We start from the raw sequence: 23,460 nt of genomic DNA on the forward strand, positions 1-23,460 counted from the left end.
AAATTTCCATGGCCTTCCTTGTGCACCATAGCACAAAACTGTGGCCGGGATTGCTGGAAATGAAACTCAGAGATTGGTGGACATGCAGCCTCAAGTCTGAAAGGACAGATAATTTCTGGGTCTCATTTCTGCTTCCATTTCTGATGGATTTTATTGGAGTTTAGGCATTAATGGTAGACAGATCTGCTGGAAGAAGATGCTATTCTCTCAATCTAAGTTTACCAACCCAAAGCTGAGTGATCTCTTGTTGGGATGTCAGAGTTTTAGGGTTAGAGACCTAAAACTAAAGAATCACCCTCAGTTTCCTCATGTAAAATGAGCTGAAGAAGAAAATGGTAAACCAGTATCTCTGCCAAGAAAAACCCTGAAAGAGGTCACAAAGTGCTAGACAGAACTGGAGAACAACAGGCTTTGGTAGTTTGACAGGCTGGTTCTCCCAGACCCTTTTCTGGGCTGGAACGCCTCTTTCCCTGTGATTCCTAACCCTCTGCTGCTCACCTGGACCCCAGCAGCAAAAGAAGGCGGCTGGATAGAAACACACTCGCTGCTCGACCACGCGGATCACAGCCCACTGCTCGTCTCCCAGGAAGCCAGTGGATTTCACAAACTTCTTATATAGCATCTGAGCCCGGATGAGTAGGATCTGGAGGAGGAAGAGGAAAGTAAATGGAGGCAATGTGGAGAGTCCAATGTGGAGGGTAAATGGAAGCAATGTGGAGGATCCAATATGGAGGATATATATATATATATATATGTAATGGAATATGATTGTGTCATAACAAAAGGGAAGAAGATAGTTTTAGAGAGACTAGGAAGATTTGTATGAACAACAGATGCAGTGTGAAGGGAGCGGAACCAAGAGAACAATTTATACAACAACACACAAAACAATCAACTCTGAGACTTAAGAACTCTGATCAACATGATGACCAACCACAAATCTGAAGCCAATGATCAATATCATGTCAATCATACACTTGTGGACATGACCAATGTGGGAATTTGTTTCGTTTGATTATGAATGTTTGTTACAAGGGATTTACACTCAGGGGAAGGAGAGAAACTAGATTTTTGTTCATTTAAAATTTAACTGAAAACAACCAAGGCAAAAAATATCCTGGTTCCTCAAGACAAACTCCAATGGCTAGGAAACTGGAATCAAATACAATTTCTTCTGTTTGACATTTAAAACTCTTCAATACTGGCCTCTAACCTACCTTTCCAGCCTTTCCTCCATCAGTAAGTCAATAAGCATTTATTAAGCACCTACTTTGTGTTGTGTAATGGAGATTCAAGGTACCTACATTCAAGAAAATGTACATCATGTACATTTATATCAATATATTCAATAATATACATATACATGTATATCAGATTTATTCAAATTTTGGGAGAGCTCAAGCCATTGGGAGGCTCAAGTCAGGCAATATGTAGAATGTGGATCTTGAACTGAGCAACTTGAGAGAAACTAGGAATTTAAAGAAGGATTTCAGCTAGGGGAGTGGCCAGTGGAAAAGTAGGAAGGTCACATTTTCTTAGATGAAAAGGGAAGGAATGTACAATGAGATGAAAAGGGTACTTGGGCCAGTTTGTAAAGGGCTTTAAAGGCCCAACAGTAGTTTATATGCTATTCTTGAGATCATAGGGAGCCACTGGAGCTTATATGGTGAGATTAGTGACTTGATCAGATCTGCATTTTGGGAAGATCACTTTAGCACTACTTGGAGTATGGACTAGAGTGGACAGAGGCCTGAGGTGGGAAGAACAATCAGGAGGTTGTTGCAGTCATCCAGGTGAGAGGTGAAGAAAAGCTCAAAAAGTGAGAGGAGAGAAGGGGGAACAGAGGAGAGATGCGATGACAGAGAGGTAAATCGACAACAAAGTGGATCTGTGGGGTGAAGGAGGGGAACTCAGCTGATTGGAAGGAAGACGGAGACTTCAACAGAAATAAAGCAGTTAGAAAGAGGACAGAGTTGGACAGCAAAGATGATGAGCTCTGTTTTGGACATGTTGAGTTTAAGAAGTTCAATAGGCGGTTGATGATGGATTATTGTAATTCAGAAAAGACACATGTATCTCAGTGATTTTAGTCATGTCTCCTTCATCCCATTTGGGGTTTTCTTGGTAGAGATATAGGGTAGTTTGCAGTTTCCTTTTCTGGCTCATTTTACTGTTGAGGAAACTGAGGCAAATAGGGTAAAGTGAATTGTTCAGGATCACACAGTATCTGAAGCCATAATTTGAACTCAAGAAGATGAAACTTCCTGACTCCAGATTGAGAATTCTATGTACTGTGCCACCAAGTTACCCCAGAAGAGACTCTAGGATTGATAAATAAATTTATATATAATTTATAGGTGCATTTTATATATGTGCATATGCACATACTATATATTTAGAGAAGAGGGAGACAAAGGGAGGGGGAGGGAGAAGGGGAGAGAGAGAAAGAAAGAGGGAGGAAAGGAAAGAGGAAAAGAGAAGAAAGACAGAAACAGAGACAGAAAGAGAGAAAGATATATACGTATATAATATATAGATACACCCAGAGACAGTGACTGAGACAGAGAGACACAGAGAGAGAATGATATATACATATATAATATATAAATATATAGAGAGACAGAGACAGAAACAGAAAGATATATAGATTATATATATAATATATATTTATAGAGAGAAATATATATTATATATATTATGTACATAACATATAAATATAGAGAGAGTAAGAAAAAGAGAGAAACAGAAACAGAGAAAGAGAAAGAGAGAAAGAGGGAGAGAGAGAAAGAATTAAACCTGTGGGAACTAATGAGGTCATTAAGGGACATAGCATAGAGGGAAAAGAAAATAGGTCCCAGAATAGAATTTTGTGGTATAGCATAACTGGGGGCTTGATATGAATGAAAACCATTATCATGAATGAATCATCAAAGAGGACTTGAGAAAATGGGGACATACAAGAAAAAATGGCCGAGAAAGCCAGAAGAGAGCGTCCTTGAGAAGAGAGGGTGATTAGTATTGTCAAATGTTGCAGAGAGATCAAGAAGAATGAAGAGGGAAAAAGAGCCATTAAAATCAGCTAACAGGTCACTGTGATTTCGGAGAGAAGAGTTCACTCATTTAAATAATAAAGTTGGAAACCAGAATAAAGTCTTAGAAGAGAGGGAAAAGACAAGAAATAAAACTTCTGGGAGTTTGGTTTCAAAAGAGAGGGAGAACATGGGATGATAATGTGGGGGGCTGGCTGGGTCTCGAGAAGTTAAGGGGTTTTTAAGGATAGAGTAAACAGGAGAGTATTTGTCGTCAGCAGGGAAGGAATCCAAAGAGAGACTGAAGGTTGGAGAGGGTGTGATGGTCATGGGGAAGGTGAAGGAAATGGGAAGGGTGAGATTAGGGAATATGTAGAAGGGTTGTCCCGGGAGAGGAGAAGGGGCCCCTCTTCATCAGACCCTGGAGTAGAGGAAGAGAGAATGGTGGATGACACCAATGGGTTTTGAAATGTGCAAAGGGTGGGCAGCTAGGAGGAGCAGTGGATAGAGCACCAGCGCTGACATCAGGAGGACCTGAATTCAAATCTGTTCTCAGATACTTAACACTTCCTAGCAGTGTGATCCTGGGCAAGTCACTTAACCCCAATTGCCTCAGCAAAAGAAAAAAAAAAGAAAAAAGAAATGTGCAAAGGGTAAAAGAGCAAATTTCATCACAGCCATACTCAATTTGTCCAATAAATGATGAATTGAAGTAACAAGTATAAAAAGCTGGATTTGAATCCAGGTCTTCCCAAATACCAGTCCAGAATTCTATCCACAATGTCATTTTGCTTCATGATACCGAGGAACCTTCCAACTCTGAGATGAGGATGTGGAGTATTTAGGGAAGGATTTTTGTTATGTAAATTATCCCAGATCCGAAACCGCACCCAGTCCTGGCCCTCTGGACCACTGGCCCCCCAAAGCAAGCTGGCAGTGTACCACAATAGTGAGGAGACTGAGCAGGAAGCTGGTCAGGAAGGCGATGAGCCCGTAAAAGTAGAGAGTCCTGCAGACGGAGGTGCTGGTGGAGGGCAGGAGTTCAGCCATGGCCGGGGGTGGCGAGTGCATCAGCAGACACCTGGGAGGGATGAAGGAAGGGGAGTCAGGGGGGCAGAGCAGCTGTGATCCAGGAGGTGTCGATGGCTAAAGTGGAGAAATGAATGTGTTGCTCTGAGACCCCTCGAAATGTCCAGGGTGCTTTGCGGTCCCTGTTCACTGCCAATGCCACTGCCCACTCACACACACACACTCACACTCACATTTGCGCAAAAACATACAAACACACATATGTACACCACATATACATACACACAAATACATGCCTCAGTCCCAATAGCATAATGACAGCATCTATCTCACAGGGCTATTAGAAGAGTTAAAGGAGGCAGTGTCTACAAAACAAATCCCTATGTGCGCGTTAGCTAATCTTGTTTTTAATCAGTGGTAGGCGACGGGAACTGGGCCTATGGTTTCACTGATGCGGACGTAGCCCCATCTCCAGGCAAGCTTTGTGGTCCCCTGAAGGATGCTTCCTGCTTTCAGGGAAATAAGACTTCTGGTGCATTAGGAGATGAGAGACAGAGAGACAGAGACAGAGAAACAAAAAGAGAGAGACAGAGAAATAGAATCAAACAGAAAGAGAGAGTAAGAAAGAAAGAGAAAAACAGAGACAGAGAAATAGAATCAAACAGAAAGAGATAGAGTAAGAAAGAAAGAGAAAAACAGAGACAGAGACAGAGAAACAAAAAGAGAGAGACAGAGAAATAGAATCAAACAGAAAGAGATAGAGTAAGAAAGAAAGAGAAAAACAGAGACAGAGACAGAGAAATAGAATCAAACAGAAAGAGATAGAGTAAGAAAGAAAGAGAAAAACAGAGACAGAGACAGAGAAATAGAATCAAACAGAAAGAGATAGAGTAAGAAAGAAAGAGAAAAACAGAGACAGAGACAGAGAAATAGAATCAAACAGAAAGAGATAGAGTAAGAAAGAAAGAGAAAAACAGAGATAGAGAAACAGAGGCAGAGAGAGACACAGGGGGGAATAGAGAAGGAGAGGCACAGACTCTGAGACCCCCAAACCACAGCCATGGGGGGAAGAGCTGGTACTTGGAGTTCTGGCATCTGCTTCTCCAGAGACCCCTAAGATGGACTTAGCGGGTAGGGTCATTCTCTCCTTGGCGGCACTGAGATCTCATCTCTCTGGGATCACAGGGCCCGCCTCCTGAGTATTCCATCCCCTAAAAGAACATGACTGGCTTCCCCAGTTACTGCTTTACTGCTTGCTTTGATGTCTGCCCGGTACCCATGATTCTTTTGTGTAATACATGTTTGGTACGAACCAGCCAAGATTAAATCCACAGCTGTTTCTCCAGGTTTGATAAGGAACTATTTCCAAGGAAAATGGCTTTTATAAGAATCTCCCCCTCCAAAAAACAAACAAAAAGTGATCCTGAACCTAGACATCAAATAAATGGTGTGTGAGAAGTAATTCCAGCCCTATAGAGTGAGAGATGGGAGGAGCATGGAGAAGCGAGCACTCAGCCACAGCTCTCCCGTAAAGGGAGGAATCTAGTCTCCCAAAGGAGGCGGCAGGAAACAATTCTGTATCCATCTTCCTTCTCTGATACCTCACCTACCTCCTATATAGAGAATGCCCAGATGAGAAAACTTCTGCCATTTCAGGCGGGCTTCTCTCTGTGTTCTTAGAGTCGCCCCTGGCACTGAACGGTTGAGTGAGTTGCCCAGAGTCGAAGTCACTCTGCGCCAGGGGCATTTAGATCAGGTCTTCTTAGCTTCAAAGTCCCCACTCTTGATTTACTACGTCCCAGTGTCTTTCAGTAATTGTCTTTTTTTTTTTTTCTTTTTTCTTTTTTGCTGATGCAATTGGGGTTAAGTGACTTGCCCAGGGTCACACGGCCAGTGTTAAATGTCTGAAATCAGATTTGAACTCAGGTCCTCCTGACTTCAGGGCTGCTGCTCTAACTACTGTGCCACCTAGCTGCCCCTTTTTTTCAATAATTATTGTCATTAATAATTAGGACTGAGTCAACTTCTTCTCTAGCCAAGGATCATAGCTCATACCCTGCAGCTACCACCAAACAACCAAGAATTAATTGGCATTTAGTTACCATGGGCATTTAGTTAGGCCCTGGGAACAAAGTTACCAAATCAGAGTGCATTTATGAAGTGCCTGCTGTATACTGGGCCCCAGGAGGATCCAAAGATAACAATGAACCATTTCCTGCCCTCGAGTAGTTTATATTCTGCCAAGAGATACGAAGTGTACATAAGCAACCAAATGCAACATGAATAAGATGGAATAACTTCTAGAAAGAGAGAAGGAGAGAGAAGGATTAGGGGTAAGATCAGCTGGGTGTGCAAAGAAAGCTAGAGATTCCTAGAGAGCAAGAGGGAGGGGCAGCAAGGGGTGCAGTGGATGGAACATTAGGCAGAGGGTCAGGAGGAGCAGAGATCAAATGAGAGAGAAAGAGAGATGGAGAGGGAGGGAGAGAGAGAGGGAGAGAGACAGGAAGACAGATAGACACACAGAGAGAGACAGAGAGAGAGAGGGAAGGGAGGGAGAGAAGAGAAAGAAAGAAAGAAAGAAAGAAAGAAAGAAAGAAAGAAAGAAAGAAAGAAAGAAAGAAAGAAGAAAGAAAGAAAGAACAAGAGAAAGAAAAAAGAAAAAAGAAAGAAAAAGATGGAAAGAAAGAAACAAGAAAGAAAAAGAGAGAGAAAGAAAGAGGGAAAGAGAGGAGAGAAAGAGAGAGAAAGAAAGAAACAAACAAACAAAGAGGAAGGGAAGGAGATGAGAGAAAGAGAGACAGAGAGGAGGGGGGAAGGAAGGAGAAAGGAAGGGGGAGAGAGACAGAGGAGGGGAGGGAGGGAGACAGAGAGACAGAGACAGAAAGAGAAGAGGAGAGGATATAAAGAGAGAGAGAAAGAGACAGACAGAGAAGGGAGAAGTAGAGAGACAGAGAGAGGGGGGAAGGAAAAAGGGAGACAGAGAGGGACAGAGAGACAGATACAGAAAGAGAAGAAGAGAGGCTATAAAGAGAGACAGAGACAGAGACAGAGAGATGAAATTAATATGAAGTCAATTTGACTAGAACAGAAAGTGCATGAATGGGGAATTAATATAAAATAAGACTGGAAAGAGAGGTGAGAAAGAGAATGGTTCTGATTGAAGAAGATAAAAGGAGAAAGAGCAGAATAAAAAGCTGAGCTTTACATACCTATGACTCTGGCTGAAGTTACGGAAACATTCATTGCTGTTTCCCAGGCAGAATACAGGGACCACCAACAGCAGAGGGATTAGGCTGGAAAGAGAACACACAACCTTAGGAATGTAGCGTTTTGTAAACTTTCCTTCCCTCCAGACTGCCTTCTCTCCCCATAACACACACACACACACACACACACACACACACACACACACACACACACACCCTCTTTTCTCTCGCTCTCATAATTGTCCGAGAACTTTGTCTCTGTTTATTTTGTTCTGCTCTTGCTCCCTCTGAATCCCTCTAAGTCTTCCCTGCTTCTCCAGATTCATCACGTCCATTCTTTTACAGCCGTCAGTATTCCCCACCATTTAAGGGCCATAATGACTCTCCTGTTTCTTTGTACCTGGTCTGCAGCATCCAGAGAATTCAAACACTTTCGGGAAGAGGAAGGAGGGGCAGAATCTCACCTGGACAAAACAACGGCTATCCACCGGGCTCTGGAGCTGTAGTCCTGGGAGTGACAAATGGGATCAGTTTCCTGCTGCCTCATGGGAAAGATCCCAAGGTGATAATCAATACCTCCCTGCCACTGCAGTGCCCGAGGGATCCACAGGTTAAGGGAATGGAGGCACAATCCTTGCCTTTTAGGTGTTTGTAGGAGGAAGCTCTGAGTTCAAATCCTGCCACATACACCTACTAGGTTTGTGACACTCTCTGGGCAAGGCACTTAACCTTGTTTGCCTCAGTTTCCTCATCTGCAAAATAATTCTGGAGAAGGAAATGACAATCCACTCCGGTATTTTTTCTGAGAAAGCTTCAGACTCACAGAGCGCCAGACACGACTGAAGAATGATTTAACAACAAATAAAAGATAGTTAATTGACTCTGTGGGGCGGACCCAAGAGTAATGGATAGTACAAAGAAGAAATTTTAGGAACAACGTAGATGAATACCCTCCTAACAATTAGGACTGCCCCCAAAATGCAATGGACCATCCCCCAAAGTAGTGGATTCTTCTTCCCTAGAAGCTTTCAAACTAAAGCTGGATGACACTAATCAAGGATCCCAAGAGCTATGAACTGGAACTGGAAGCTGTCTCAGAGGCTTCAAGTACAATTCTCTCATTTTTACAGATGGAAAAACTGAGGCCCAGAGAAATAAAGTGAATTAATAAGTATCATAGCTGGGATATAAACCTAGACCCTCTGCCTATATATCCAGTGCTTTTTGGACATATCGGGATGCCTGGTCTAGTATTATATAGGGGATACATGTTTAGGGAAGGGTTGACCTAGTGCAAGCCCTCTTCTAAGCTTCCAGGTTGTGGGCCAACTTGCGGATCCAGATCATTTTGAGCAATAAAACTGAGGGAAATGGAAGGAGTTCATGCTTTCTCTCTTTAAGGCCCTTTGTTGAACCCCTTTATTCTCTGCATTTCCTGCTTCTTCTGCATCTTATTCTCACTCTTGGCTATTGTCAAAAGACACAGGCGTATTTAAACCAGGAAGGCAGAGAGTGGAAAGCCTGTAACTCAAATTCCCTCCTTATCCAGTTATCAATAGGACATGGAAAAAAGCTGTAATTAGAGAATAAAGCAGACATGGGCCAGAATTGTGTTATGGAGCCTCAGGAAAGAGGCTGGCTTCAATAACAGTTATTAAGTACCCCTGCCTTTCAATTAAATGCGAGACATTTATAATCATTTACTCCGGGCGGGCCACTAGGCTGAGCTCAGGACACACAGAAGAAATCAATCAATAAGTATTTATTACAGAAAACAGATATTGTTCTTCCTTTTTGAAGAGAACCAGTGGCAAGATGGGTAATGTTTGGACTCGCATGTGAACTGGATTTAAGTGAAACAGAGATTTGAGAAGTCAGCTGCTCTCTTTCTTCAGAGAGCAAGGTGACAAGACATAAGTCAAAAGGACTGGCTTAGGACTAGAAAAGACCATTTACAGATGAGAAACTGAGGCAAATAGGATAAAGTGACTACATGTTCAAGGTCACACAGCTAGCAAATGTCTGAGTTCAGATTTCAACTCATAAAGATGATTGTTTGTGACTCCAGGCTCAGTACTCTATCTATCCACTAGAACTACCCACCAGTAGTAATCTTTCACTTATATATCTCTGGTTTCCAAAGTGCCTCTTTCTGTATTCTCAGGCCTTATCACAATATCTGGCATACTATGGGCACTTAATAAATGCTAATTGACAGACTGATACACACATTTTAAATTTTTTATTTTATTTTATTTATTTTTAATAACTTTTTATTGACAGAACCCATGCCGGGGTAATTTTTTACAACATTATCCCTTGCACTCTCTTCTGTTCCGATTTTTCCCCTCCCTCCCTCCACCCCCTCTCCCAGATGGCAAGCAGTCCTATACATCTTAAATATGTCACAGTATATCCTAGATACAATATAGGTGTGCAGAACTGAACAGTTCTCTTGTTGCACAGGGAGAATTGGATTCAGAAGGTAGAAATAACCCAGGAAGAAAAACAAAAATGCAAGCAGTTTATATTCATTTTCCAGTGTCCTTTCTTTGGGTGTGATACACACATCTAATATATATTATATACTAGATACAAATTATATTATATATTAGATACAAATTATATTATATATATGTATATATGATATTAGATACAAATTATATTATATATATATATGATTTTAGATACAAATTATATACAAAATAAATGTCATGGGCAGCACAGCATCCTGGAGAGAGAACCAGCCTCAAAACTCGCTCTCAATCTCTCCACTATTTCCCCCAAAGATGCCTCTGTCCCATAACCCTTCTTTTGATTTAGACAGCTAAAAGGAACCTCAGTGATCACTATGTGAAGTCCATGCAAGAACAAGAATCCTCTTAAAAATCCAAATGATATGTGGTCTTCCAGGTTCTACTTGAAGACCTTCAAGAAGGAGGAGCTTATCCCAACTAGAGATAGCCTCAATTGTTGTTTTTTTGGGGGGCTGTGAAGCGATTGGGGTTAATTAACTTGCCTAGGTCCCCCTGCTAGTACGTGTTAGGTGTCTGATGCTGGATTTGAACCCAGGTTCTCCTGCCTCTAGGGCCAGTGCCTCTATTCACTAAACCATCTAGCTTCCCCATAAATTAACTTTTAGAAAAGTGTTATCAATGCTTTTCATTTTTACACTATAGATATTTCCTAATATGCCCCACTCCACCCCAGTGAGTCCCATCTTGGACCAGATTAAAACAGTTTAGCAGCCAAGCCTGACAGCATAAACTCCATTCCTCACCAGTAGCCCCCCACCTTCTCTCTCAAGAAAGGATTAAAAAGACTTTACCATTGTGGAGGCTGAGTAAATATTCTGGTTGTATTTCACCTTCAGGTCCATGTAAAGGTGCCACGTGTAGTTGACAGTGTAGAGAAAGGACGAGATGTAGAAGATCTAGGAAAAGTCAGACAGTCAGTCAAATCTGTCCACTGGCCCATTCATTCCCTTGGCCTCCCAAATTCTCCTAATGATACTAACCATTTACTGATTCACCAGGATGGGGTGCACTTTAAAGCCAGTCTGTGACTCAACCCAACTAGTACCCAGCTCTAGCCTCTATAGTGAATTTTGAGGTTGTTGAGATCTACCGCTTTACATTCACAATACCAGAAGCAGCTGCCCCTACAGAGAGTTTACAGCTGTTTCCAAGAGTGTTATGGTAAAGTTTAACAACCAGCTTTCCAGACGAACAAACCAACCCATAATACACTTTTAAGTTTAATTTGTACCATTAACGTTTTCTCCATGCTTATGATGAAAATTTAACAATTGGCTCTAACACCTCCTTGGATATATTATACTTCTAGCCAACCTGATATAGCACAGAAATTCTTTGGAGTTAAAAAAAAATCTTGGAAGTTACTTAATCCAAATTCCCATTCAATGCACAAATGTTACAGTCCTAGAGAGGATTCTGGATAAGCAGTCATGAAGACTCTGCTTAAATATTTGCAGTAGGGCTCATTGCTCCTCACAAAACAGCCTATCCCAAAGCCGAGCACAGCTTTAAATATAAATGAATACATGAAGAATCTGGGATTTTGCCAGTATGGGGGGATGTCCTGTATGGAAACTCACTTCACCAACATGCATTGCAACTCAACCATAACTGAGTAATTATGTTCTAGGGAACTGTCTGAAACAAACAGTGGTTCAATGATTTGCCAGTGGTCTCACAACTAGTACAAGAGGTGGGATTTGAACCCAAGTTTTGATTTTGAGTCCAGGACATTGTAGACTACTTCTTGCTCATAATAAGAGCCTAATAAGTGTTTATTGAGGCGAAGGGAATTCCTTCTATTTCTTAACTCCTTTCTCAACTCCTTCCAACTCAAGTTGTTGGAAAGTTCTTTCTAGCTCTTAATAAAATTCCCCTTCTCTATAATTTTCAATCATTGAGTCTAGTTCTTCCCTCCACAACTACAGGGACAGTGTGTTTCCTCTCTTGGATAAAATCCCTTTGCTTTTGTGTGCACCTTAAATGTTCTCTTCTTGCTTTAGACTGCTCTAGTTTCTTCAACTCTTATCAGATGATGGTTTCTAGGCCTGGTCATGCTCCAATTTGTCAGTTTTGGAGGGAGTGAGAAGTGGTGGGCAATGGAGTCTGGATTTGTGATTTTACCAGTGTAGGGACCTCCCAGCATGGAAAAAATTCCACCAATGCAGATCACAACATCTTAGAAAAACATACAACTGAAGGGGACCTTAGACATCATTTAGTCCAACTCCCTCATTTTAGAGATAAAGATATTGAGGTTTAGGGAAGCAAATTACATGCCCACAGTCACATAGCCAATATGTGTCAGAGATTCCTGACACTGAAGGTGATGCTGGATTTTCTTCTTTAACTGCTATCCCCCTAATTGAAATCAATATTCTGAGACTCGCAGATCCAGATTTTAAAAAAAAAAGGGGGGGGGGAATTTTCACATTTTAAACAATAACAAAAATCTTTAGATGTTTTTCCCTTCTAAATGGTGAGTTTCTCAAGAGCCCATAAATGTAATTGAGAGAGTGACTATTGTGGAATTATAATGACCAAGGTGGACAACAGAGAAGTGAGAAAATATATCCTGTTCCCTGCAGAGATGAGGGGCTCTGAGTGTAGAACTCTGCCTATGCTGTCAGACTAAGTGTTCTCTAGAATGGAATTTGCATTTTCTTTTTTCATCTTTTCTTATAAGAGGTGGCTCATTGCATAGGGAGAAAGAGAGGGGTAGAGTGAGAAATATTGGTTGCTGTTCATTCATTTTTCAGTCACCTCTAACTCTTCATGATCTAATTTGGGATTTCCTTGACAAAGATACTGAATGGCTTTATTCCAATCCCAATAAACTTTGGATGGAAAACACCATCCGCCTCCAGAAAGAGAACTGTGAAGACTGAATACAGATCAACACATTCTCTGTTCATTTTTTTTTTCTTCTGTTTTTTTTTTCTCTCCCGTGGTTTGTCCCTTTTGTTCTGATTTTTCTCTCCCAATATGATTCATAAGGAAATATGTAAAAAAAGAATGTCCATATGTAACCAAAAAAAAATGTTGTTTTTAAATTTATCTGGGAAAATAAATAAATAAGCAAGTAAATAAATGAATGAATAATAAAAATAAATTTTAAAAGTTAAAAAAAAATCTTTTTGGCAACGTTCTACACAGTAATTCAACCATCCAGTGACACTGGTTTCCTAGCTCTCCCTCACACAAGACACTACATCTCTCAAGTCTGGGCATTTTCTCTGGCCATCCATTAAGTTCCTCTTCATCTCCACCTCCTGGCTTCTGTGGATCCTTTGAAGTCCCAGTTAAAATCTCACTCTCTACAGGAAGCCTTCCCCAACTCTTCTTAATTCGAGTGACTTCCCTCTGATGATTATTTCCTCTTTATCCTGTAGAAAATTTGTGCATATTTGTTTAAATGTTGACTTCCTCCATTAGATTGTGAGCTCCTTGAGAGTAGAGACTGGGCTTTTGCCTTTGTATTAGTAGGGCTTAGCTAAAAATGCCAAGCTCCTCCACTACATCCAGGGCCACCTCCAGTCGTCCTAATCCATCTCTGGCTACGGGACCAGATTGCTCTGGAGGGGAAAGTGAGGCTGGTGACCTTGCACAGCCCTCCCCTTCACTCAAATCCAATTCACCTGCAAGTCATGCAAGTCACCTTCCTGATGTCATGAACTTCAAGAACAAAGGACAAACAATAAAAACAATCTAAGCTTGGCACATAATAGGTGCTTAATAAATGCTTGTTGACTGACTGAAATTGAAGCAGACATATTTTCATAAATGATTCCCTGGAGTACATCAGATCTTTATGATCACATGATTGGCTAATAGACACAAGATCATACTGTGATTATTATATGTCCCTGGGACAGATACTTTCTCCAGCTGCATTCTTCCTCCTTTGCTGGCTTCTGGTCCAGATTACCAAGCTCTCAGACTCTTGCCCCTTACCATCTATGATCTTGTACATGAGACTTAATTTCTCTGGGTTTCAGTTTCATTGTCTGTGAAAGGAGGTGGGGAAGAGTGGGCTAGAATGGTGACCAGGCATCTGTGAGCAGTGGGTGGCGTGGTGAATAGAGTACTGGACCTGGAATCAGGAAGACCGATCAATTTAGCCTCAGATGCTGATTAGTGACTCTGGTCAGGTCATTTAACCCCTATCTGCCTCAGGTTTCCCATCAGCTTAGATCTAAAACCAGCTACTCTGAATTCAAAGCCAGTGTTTTGTCCACCATATCACTCAACAGTCCTAAGTCATTACATTTCTCTGCCTCAACTTCTTCATCTGAAAAAATGGAGATAACAGGGAAGCTATAAGAGGAAGTCACTTAACTTATAAACTGCATAGAAGGTGACTATCTGTATTGGTAGAAGGAATTTCTTCATTTGAGAGTTCTAGATCAATGAAATCATAAATCCAATTCTTATCCTTATAGGCATTTCATGGTACTGGGAAGTTCAGATGATGTAATACATGTAAAGCATTTTGCCAAGTGATATTAAGAAAGGAAGGTTGCATATGTTTCATCCAATCCTCAAAGTAAACAGCTTTGAGTCAACAAAGCTTTGAGAAAGAAAACATTGTATGAAAACTGGGAAAAATTTTTACATCCTTTCTGATAAAGGCCTCATTTCTAAAATATATAGAGAATTGACTCAAGTTTGTAAGAATATAAGCCATTCCTCAGTTGATAAACTGTCAAATGATATGAACAGACAATTTTCAGATGATGAAATTAAAGTGATTTCTAGTCATATGAAAAAATGCTCAATCACTATTGATCAGAGAAATGCAAATTAAGACAACTCTGAGATATCATTTCATATCTCTCAGATTGGCTAAGATGACCGGAAAAGGTAATGATAAATGCTGAAGGGGATGTGGAAAAACTAGAACACTAAGGTATTATTGGTGGAGTTGTGAGCCAACATTCTGGAGAGCAGTTTGGAACTATGCTCAAAGTGCTATCAAACTATACATATCCTTTGATCCAGCAGTGTCTCTACTGGATCGGTTTCCCAAAGAGATCATAAAAGAGGGAAAAAGGACCCACATGTGCAAAAATGTTCATAGCAGCTCTTTTTGTAGTGGCAAAGAACTGGAAACTGAATGGATGCCTATCGGTTGGGGAAGGGCTGAATAAGTTATGGAATATTATTGTTCTATAAGAAATGATCAGCAGGATGATTTCAGAAAGGCCTGAAGAGACACATGAACTGATGCAAAATGAAGTAAGTAGAACCAAGAGAACATTGCATATAGCAATAAGATTATGTGATGATCAACTGTGATGTATGTGGCTCTTTTCAACAATGAGATGATTCAGCCAGTTCCAATGATCTTGTGATGAAGAGAGCCATCTGCACCCAGAGAGAGGACTGTGGGGACTAAATGTAAATCAACCTAGTATTTTTACTTTTTTGTTGTTTGCTTGCATTTTGCTTTCTTTCTCATTTTTTCCCTTTTTGATCTGATTTTTCTTCTTCAACATGATAAATGTGGAAATATGGATAGAATTGTCCATATTTAGTATATATTGGACTACTTGCTGTCTAGGGGAGAATGTGGGGGGAAGATAAGGAGAAAAAAATTGGAACATAAGATTTTGCAAGGGTGAATGTTGAAAATTATTTATGTATATGTTTTGACAATAAAAGACTTTATTTTTTAAAAAAGTTAAACAACTGGGAAAAAATACAAAGAAATGATGAGCACGCTGATTTCAGAAAGGCTGGAAAGACTTGCATGAACTGAAGCTAAGTGAAGTGAGTAGAATCAAGAAAATATTTTACACAACAACAAGATTATGTGATGATCAATTCTGATAGACATGGCTCTTTTCAACAATGAGGTGATTGAAGGCAATTCCAAGATGGAGAGGGCCATCTGTATCCAGAGAGAGAACTATGGTGACTGAACATGAATCAAAGAATAGTATTTTCACTTTGTTATTGTTTGTTTGCTTGGTTTTTTTCTTTCATCTTTTGATCTGATATATAGAATGCCGAAATATGTTTAGAAGAATTGCACATGTTTAACCTATATTATATTGCTTGCTGACTATGAGAGGGGGTTGGAGAGGGAGGGAGGAAGAAAAATTTGGAACACAAAGTTTTGCAAAGGTGAATGTTGAAAACTCTCTTTACATGTATTTGGAGGGGGTCAAACAATATTTAAAAAAAGAAAGACAGAATGCATTGCTATTTCTTCATACCTTGTCTCCCTGGAGCATCCACATTCCAATTTAGCTTAGCTACAGAAGGAAAAATCCTGGGATTTCTCACAGTGAGATTTTAGAAGCCCAAAACGAGACTCTCCTCTTACCTGATCCCTCTTCTCATTCTAGCAGCATCCCCCAGTCCTAGTTCTACTAGAGTAGTTCAACTATAATTCCAGGGACTAGATCAAGCTCTACAAATCTTGAGGCCCCACAGTTTTGATTTATGCAGAGCTATAGCATGGGAGAATCCAGGAATAGCAATGGCTAGGAGGATTAATCAGAACGAATCTGTCAAAGCCAGATGGTCCCAGCAGCACTTTCCAATGAAGATGTCACACACCCATCATAGGATCATAGATTTAGAACTGGAAAGGAGACCATCTTGTCCAATCTCCTTGTTTTACAGATGGGGAAACTGAGACCATAGAGATGAAGTGACTTCCCTAATGTCACTAAGAGGCAGAGGTAGCACTTGAACGCTAGGTCCTTCTCTCTTTCTACACTGTCACCACTATGGCCACTCACCAGCTTATTGGGTAGTCAGCTGAACTCACAGTGATCTCCGAGTCTCAAGCTATAGTGTAGAAATCAGATAAAGTTACTGTGGTGGAGACTTGCCAAGTGAACCCTTTGTCAGGAAATGACCGATGGTAGGTTTTCCAGGAGATATCGTGGTACTTAGTAGAACTAAAGCCCTGGAGTCAGGAAACTGGGCAAAGATGTCATGGGATGGGAATAGGCAATGTTGGGATAATCTAGGAAAGACAAGTAAGTCAAGTCAACAAGCATTTTCAAAAGTCAGGTAAATGGGGGAAATACAAAGAAAATAATCCTGTTCTCAGGAAATTCCCAGTCTAATGAGGGAGACAGAAGGAAAACAATTATATAAATAAACTATATACAAAATAAATTTGGGAGGAGTGCAATAAGATTAAAGAAGATTGTGAAAAACTTCTTGCAGAAGGCAAAACTTTAACTGAAACTTGAAGTCAAGAAAAGGGAGAGAGCAGGAAGTCTGGGAAGGTGGAGTTGGCCATGTTGTGAAGGGCTTTGAATGCCAAACTGAAACTTTTATATTTGATCCAGGAGACAATAAGGAGCTACTGGAGCTGATTGATTTGGGAGTGATTTGGTCAAATTTTCACATTAGGAAGATCAGCTAAATGGAAGAACTGGAGTGGGAGAGACTTGAGGCAGGAAGACCAACCACCAGCTGGTGGCCATAATCCAGTTATGAGGTGATAAGGGGCTGTACCAGATTTGCTAACTGATTGGATAGGGGTGGAGTGAGAGAGAATGAGGAGGAGAATATGACACCTAGATTGAAGTCTGGGTAACTGGGAAGATGGGAGTTGCCTCAGTATGGAAGTCAGGAAGATGGGAGGAGTTGGGGAAAAAATAACAAGTTTAGTTTTGGAGATATTGAATTTAAGATGTTTGAGATCTCCGAGAGACAGAAGACCGGATATCAGGAAACAAGTTAGGGCTGGGAACCGTCAGTATAGAGATTTTATTGAATCTGTAAGAACGGATGAGGTCACGAAGCAAAATGGAATAGCAGGAGAACTTGGAGGACACTCACCATTAGTGATAGAAGAATGAAGGTTTAGCAAAGGAGATGGTTAGATAGATAGGAAGAGAATCAAGAGAATATGTTATCAGGGAAACCTGGAGAGAAGAAAGTAGCAAGAAAAGGGGGCTATAGTTCCAAAGATTGTAGAGAGATCAGGAAAGATGAGGACTGAGAAAAGGCCATTGAGTCTGGTGATTCATGGATCACTGGTAAACTTTGGAGATAAGAGTTTCAGTTGAAGGAGGGATTGGAAGCCATGATGTAGACAATGAAAAAGCAGAGAGAGAGTAGTCCTGGGTCAGATTTATCCATTTCCCCAAGGCAAAGAGTTTCCCCATTCAAGAAAAGCTTTGAGGACAGCTAGGTGGTGCAATGGATAGAGCACCAACCTTGAAGTCAGGAGGACCTGAGTTCAAATCTGGAACTCAGACACTTAATACTTCCTGGCTGTGTGACCCTGGGCAAGTCACAACCCCAATTGGCTCAGCAAAAAAAAAAAGAAAAGAAAAGAAAAGTCTTGAGCAAATGGAAAAGGAGAGTAAATGTCTTAGAATTCCAGATAGAGACAGAACCTTGACCCTTCATCCAGCTCCTGTCAATAGACACCCTGCAAAGAAACCATCCTAGAGAAGAATCAGAGTTTGAGTGATGTCGGGACCTCAGTAACCCATAAGCAGAGTCCCCACTGTGACACAGCTGACGATGAGACAGCTAGCCTCTACTTCAAGTCGTGCAAGAAGGGGGAACTCATCCCCTCTTGAAGCACAGCTCTTAATTGTTGAGAAATTTTTCCTGACATCCAGCCTAAAAGAACTCCTCACAATTTCTACCCACTGATCCCCTGTCCTACCCATTGCAAATAGAAAAAATCTAATTTCTCCTCCATGTTGTTCTTGTTATAGAGCTTCATTTTTGAAGAGGAGGGAGGACATCACAAGATGATGTTTTGACTTGCTTGTGAATTGGATTCAAGTGAAACAGAGCGGCACAAAATCATCAGGCTCACCCCTTCCTCCAGAGTCAGTCAAGTTCAGTAGCAAGACAACTGGCAATGACCCAGAATGCAGGGAGGGACCTTGGTCTTCCTAAATGGGGTCTTTCCGAGGGCTCAGACACTGACAACCTTGGCCCTTCACTCTTTTCTTCTCCAGGGTAATCTTCCTTTATCTAATCCTCAAATGACAAAGTCTCAAAACTCTTGGCCATCCCCTCTTGGGGACGTTCTTCAACTTATCAACGTTTCTCTCAAATCATGGTTCTCAGAACTGAACACAATACTCTAGACGGGGTCTGAGGAGGGTGAAATGCTGAGGGACTGATTGTTGTGTTGTTTATTGTCCAGTCGTTTTTCAGTCATAGCCAACTCTCCATGACCCCATTTGGTAATTTGGTGAGGTTTTTTGGCAAAGATACTGGAGTGGTTTGCCATTTCTTCCTCCAACTCATTTTACAGATGAGGAAACTGAGGCAAACAGGGGTAAGTAGTTTGTTCAGGGTCACGAAGCTAGTAAGTGTCAAAGGCCAAATTTGAACTCAGGAAGGTGAATCTTCCTGATTCCAAGTGCAGCGCTCTATCCACTCTGTTATCCACCCACCCCTGCAGGGGTCGATCCCTCCCCTTCTCTGCAGCTCTCAATTCAGATCAAGACTGTACTGACTGCCTCATCATACTATTCAGTCATGTTCAGCTTGTAGTTCATTGAAAACCCCAGATCTTTTTCAGAATTAACCGTGATCTAGCCATGACCTCTTCCTTCCATCTTGTACTTGTATAACCCACAAAAGTGAGTATTTGGTGTTCAAGTTGAGATGTCATGAGATGAGAAGTTATTCTTTTTTGGAACCTTAAGAAAGGAAATTACAAGTTTACTGGGTGACATGTCCTTTTATTTAATGATATTCTAAGGGAGGCAGTATAGTGTCACACACAGAGCAATGATGACCTGATTTTTTTTCTTGTGCTGCATGATAAATGTGGAAATATGGTTAGAAGAACTGCACAGATTTAACCTATATTGGATTACTTGCTGTTTAGGGGAGGGGGAGGGAAGGAGAAAAATATGGAACACAAGGTTTTACAAGGGTGAATGCTGGAAATTATCTTTGCATGGATTTTGAAAAATAAATAGCTACATGATAAATGTAGAAATATGTTTAGAAGAAGTGCATGTTTTTAACCTATATTGTTTCTTACTATCTAGGGAAGGGGAGCAGAGGAGAAAAATATGAAACACAAGGTTTTGCAAGGGTGAATGCTGGAAACTATCTTTGCATGGATTTTGAAAAATAAAAGGCTACATAATAAAAGTGGAAATATGTTTAGAAGAATTGTACATATTTAATCTATATTGGATTACTTGCTGTCTAGGGGAGAGAGGTAAAAGAAAGAGAGGAAGAAAAATATGGAAGACAAGGTTTTGCAAGGGTGAATGCTTGTATTTTGAAAATAAAAAGTTACATGATAAATGTGGAAAGAAGTTTAGAAGAATTGCACATATTTAACCTATATTGTTTCTTGCTATCTAAGGAAGGGGAGGAAAGAAGGAGAAAAATATGGAACACAAGGTTTGCAAGGGTGAATGTTGGAAACTATCTTCGCGTGGATTTTGAAAAATAAAAAGCTACATAATAAATGTGGAAAGAAGTTTAGAAGAATTGCACATATTTAACCTATATTGTTTCTTGCTATCTAAGGAAGGGGAGGAAAGAAGGAGAAAAATATGGAACACAAGGTTTTGCAAGGTGAATGTTGGAAACTATCTTCGCGTGGATTTTGAAAAATAAAAAGCTACATAATAAATGTGGAAATATGTTTAGAAGAATTGCACATATTTAACCTATAATGGATTACTTGCTCACCAGGGGAAGGAAGAAGAAGCAGAAAAATTTGGAACACAAAGTTTTGCAAGGGTGAATGTTGAAAACTCTTTGCAGGTATTTTGAAAAATAAAAAGTTATTTTATTTTTTAAAGAGCAATGGGCTTCAAATCCCAGCTCTGCCACTTTTTAGCCAGAGGTCTTTGGAGAACTCATTTTACTTCTCAGTCCTCAGTTTCTTTATTTACAAAATGTGACACTGAATGACCAAGTTCTTTTAGTTACAAAAATAATAGCTTAGATTTATACAGGACTTTGTACATGACATCTCATTTGATCTTCACAGTCATCCTGTGAGGCTGGTGCTGTTCTTATTCTCATTGTACAGATAGGGAAACTGAGACTCTGGGACATAGAAACATGAATCTGGCCTAATCTTCTCATTCTACACTTGGAGGAAATGGAAGTTAAGTGACTTCCCTATCTCCCCTTCCTCATTCTCTTCATCTTAAAGTTTCTTGACATTGTCTCCCATTTTCTTGGGCTTCTACCTTCTTTCTGATAAGGAGATGGCCCCCTACATGTGTATTAAATCCTATCCCTTCTTATCTTTTCCAGCAGATTATCCTTCCCAATTCTTCCATCCCTGAACCCAAAATCTTCAGTCTTTATTTATCAGCTGTGCTTTTCTCACTGCTTTCAAGTACTAATCTTTAAAAAAAAATGTTCACTGGATGCTGAGGGAGGTGAGCAGAACCAGGAAAACATTGTACACAGTAATAGTCAGATCATGTGATGATCAGCTATGACAGACTTGGCTCTCCCTGCAATGCAATGATCCAAGGCAATTCCAATGGACTTGGGGTAGAAAGTGTCATCCGCATCCCCAGAGAGAACCATGGAGGCTGAATGTGGATCAGAGCATGGAATTTTAAGCGTTTTTGTTTGTTTTTTCTTTCTCGTTTTTTTCCCTCTTTTGTTCTGATTTTTCTTGTAGAACATGACAAATATGGAAATTTACTTAAAAGGATCTTACATAGCAGATTGCTCAAGGGAAGAGAGGGAGGAAGAAAAAAATTGGAACTCAAAATCTTACCAAAAAATGAATGGTGAAAACCATCTTTACATGTATTTGGGAAAATTAAAAAAAAAAGTTCCATAAACCCTACTATGGACAACTAGGTGGTGCAGTGAATAAAGTGTTGGGTCTGGAATCAAAAAGATCTGAATTCAAATCTAGCCTCAGACACAGACTAGCTATGTGACCCTAGGCAAGTCACTTCACCCTGTTTGCCTCAGTTTCCTCATCTGTAAAATGAACTGGAGAAGGAAATGGCAAACTGCTCCAGTGTCTGCCAAGAAAACCCCAAATGGGGTCAGAGGGAGTCAGCGAGGACTCCACCACAAAATCACATTTAGATAGCATTTGAAGATTTGCAGTGGTTTTTAAAAATATCTCATTTTATCCTCATGACAACCTAGAACCTCTGGGAAGTAGGTATTATTGTTGCTATTTTCCAGATGAGGAAACTGAGGCAAACAGAGGATCAAAGGGCTACAGAGAGGTAGTACTGATGTTCAAAACCTTCCCCGTTCTGCTCCCTTAATGCAGGATGTTTAGGTTTAAGAAGCTTTCCTGCTGCCTCCGGGTCGAGGACCTCTCCATCATCCACTCGTAGAAACAAGGCACTCTTTGCGTGGCTGATCACCTGATGCTAAGCTGGATGAGTCAGCCCTATTTCTTCTCAAGAGCAGAGTGGGCTGGCCTGGAAGCAGGGAGGCTGATCCAAACTTTGCCAGGGCTCTGGGGTCATTCTGCCTCATTTGAGCCTCTCTGGCAGTTAGGTAACTTTCAGGATTCCATCCAAGAACTTTCTCTGGGGTTCAGTTTTTAAACTAAAATTGTCAATTTTCTAGACCATTCTTTGCCTAACCTTTTTTCTTCTCCATCTTCCCCCTCACCCCAAAAGGCAGTGGAGCCCCAGAATCTCTAAATTGGAAGGGACTTCAGAAGCCATCTGATTCATTTTACAAATGAGGAAACTGAGACCTTGGAAAAAGATCATAATCCTAGAACTGGAAGGGATAACTCAGCCCATTAGGATGTCCCAAACAAGTAACATCCTTGAACCTTCGTTTTCTCACCTGTAAAATGAAGTGGTGGACTAGGGGACTTCTAAAAATCCTTTCCTTACCAGAATTGTAAAACTTTGGTGCTAGGACTTCTCTGGCCCTCAGTTTCTTCATCTGCTAAAAAAAAAAAAAAAAAAGGTAGGGGGACTGAACTAGATGCCTCTGGGTCCCCTCCAGTTCTGGATTTGGAGTCTATGATCCTAAGTTAGCCATCCGCTCAAAGGCTTCCAGGAAAGGGGCGACTCGTAGCTCTACAGGGCAGCCTGCACCATATGGGGATAACTCTTGGTCAGGAAGTTTCTTTCTGCCATTAAGCTCGAGTTTGCCTTCATATACCTCCCACCGATCCCGCTGGGGCCAAGCCAAGTAATCCCGCTTCCACATGACATAAACTGATTGTTATTATTCATCATTTCAGTCATGTCTAACTCTTCCTGACCCCATTTGGGATTTTCTTCGCAGGATATAGTTGGCCATTTCCTTCTCCATATCATTTTATAGATGGGGAAACTGAGGCAAAGAGGGTAAAGTGACTTGCCCAGAGTCACTCAACTAATAGGTATCAGGAAGATAAACATCTCTGACTCCAGGCCTGGGGCTCTATCCACAGTACTAGCTACCTGCAAAATTAATACAATTTCTTAAAATGTCTTAGGGGAAGCAGTGGATACAGCATCGGCCCTGGAATTAGGAAGACCTGAATTCAAATCCAGCCTCAGATTCTAGACACTTACTAGCTATCTCAGTTGCTTAACCCCAAATGTCTCTCAAAAGGAAAAAAAAGGAAAAAATTTTATGGGGAAAGGAAAAGCCTTAATAGTCAAGGAAATGGACAGAAAAAAATGAAAATCCTGCCCTGTTTTAGAGTGCACATTTTCCCATAGAGTACGGAGAAATCAAGCAACTAAT

At 40.8% G+C, this 23,460-nt stretch overlaps 1 protein-coding gene across 2 annotated transcripts in view; it reads right to left on the bottom strand.

Annotated features, from left to right (window-relative positions):
* The window catches only part of TMEM116 (transmembrane protein 116), a 61,370-nt gene that overhangs the window by 2,555 nt on the left and 35,355 nt on the right, over positions 1–23,460 (bottom strand). For both annotated transcript variants that reach the window (XM_051972803.1, XM_051972802.1), the window contains exons 5-9: positions 10,593–10,697; positions 7,729–7,772; positions 7,268–7,351; positions 3,972–4,110; positions 499–643 (exon numbers count right to left, since the gene is read on the bottom strand). In XM_051972803.1, coding sequence (XP_051828763.1) covers positions 499–643; positions 3,972–4,110; positions 7,268–7,351; positions 7,729–7,772; positions 10,593–10,697 — 517 coding nt within the window. The remainder of the gene's footprint in view (positions 1–498; positions 644–3,971; positions 4,111–7,267; positions 7,352–7,728; positions 7,773–10,592; positions 10,698–23,460) is intronic.

This window comes from Antechinus flavipes, chromosome 1 (assembly GCF_016432865.1).
Source record: "Antechinus flavipes isolate AdamAnt ecotype Samford, QLD, Australia chromosome 1, AdamAnt_v2, whole genome shotgun sequence".
NCBI classification, from domain to species: Eukaryota; Metazoa; Chordata; class Mammalia; order Dasyuromorphia; family Dasyuridae; genus Antechinus; species Antechinus flavipes.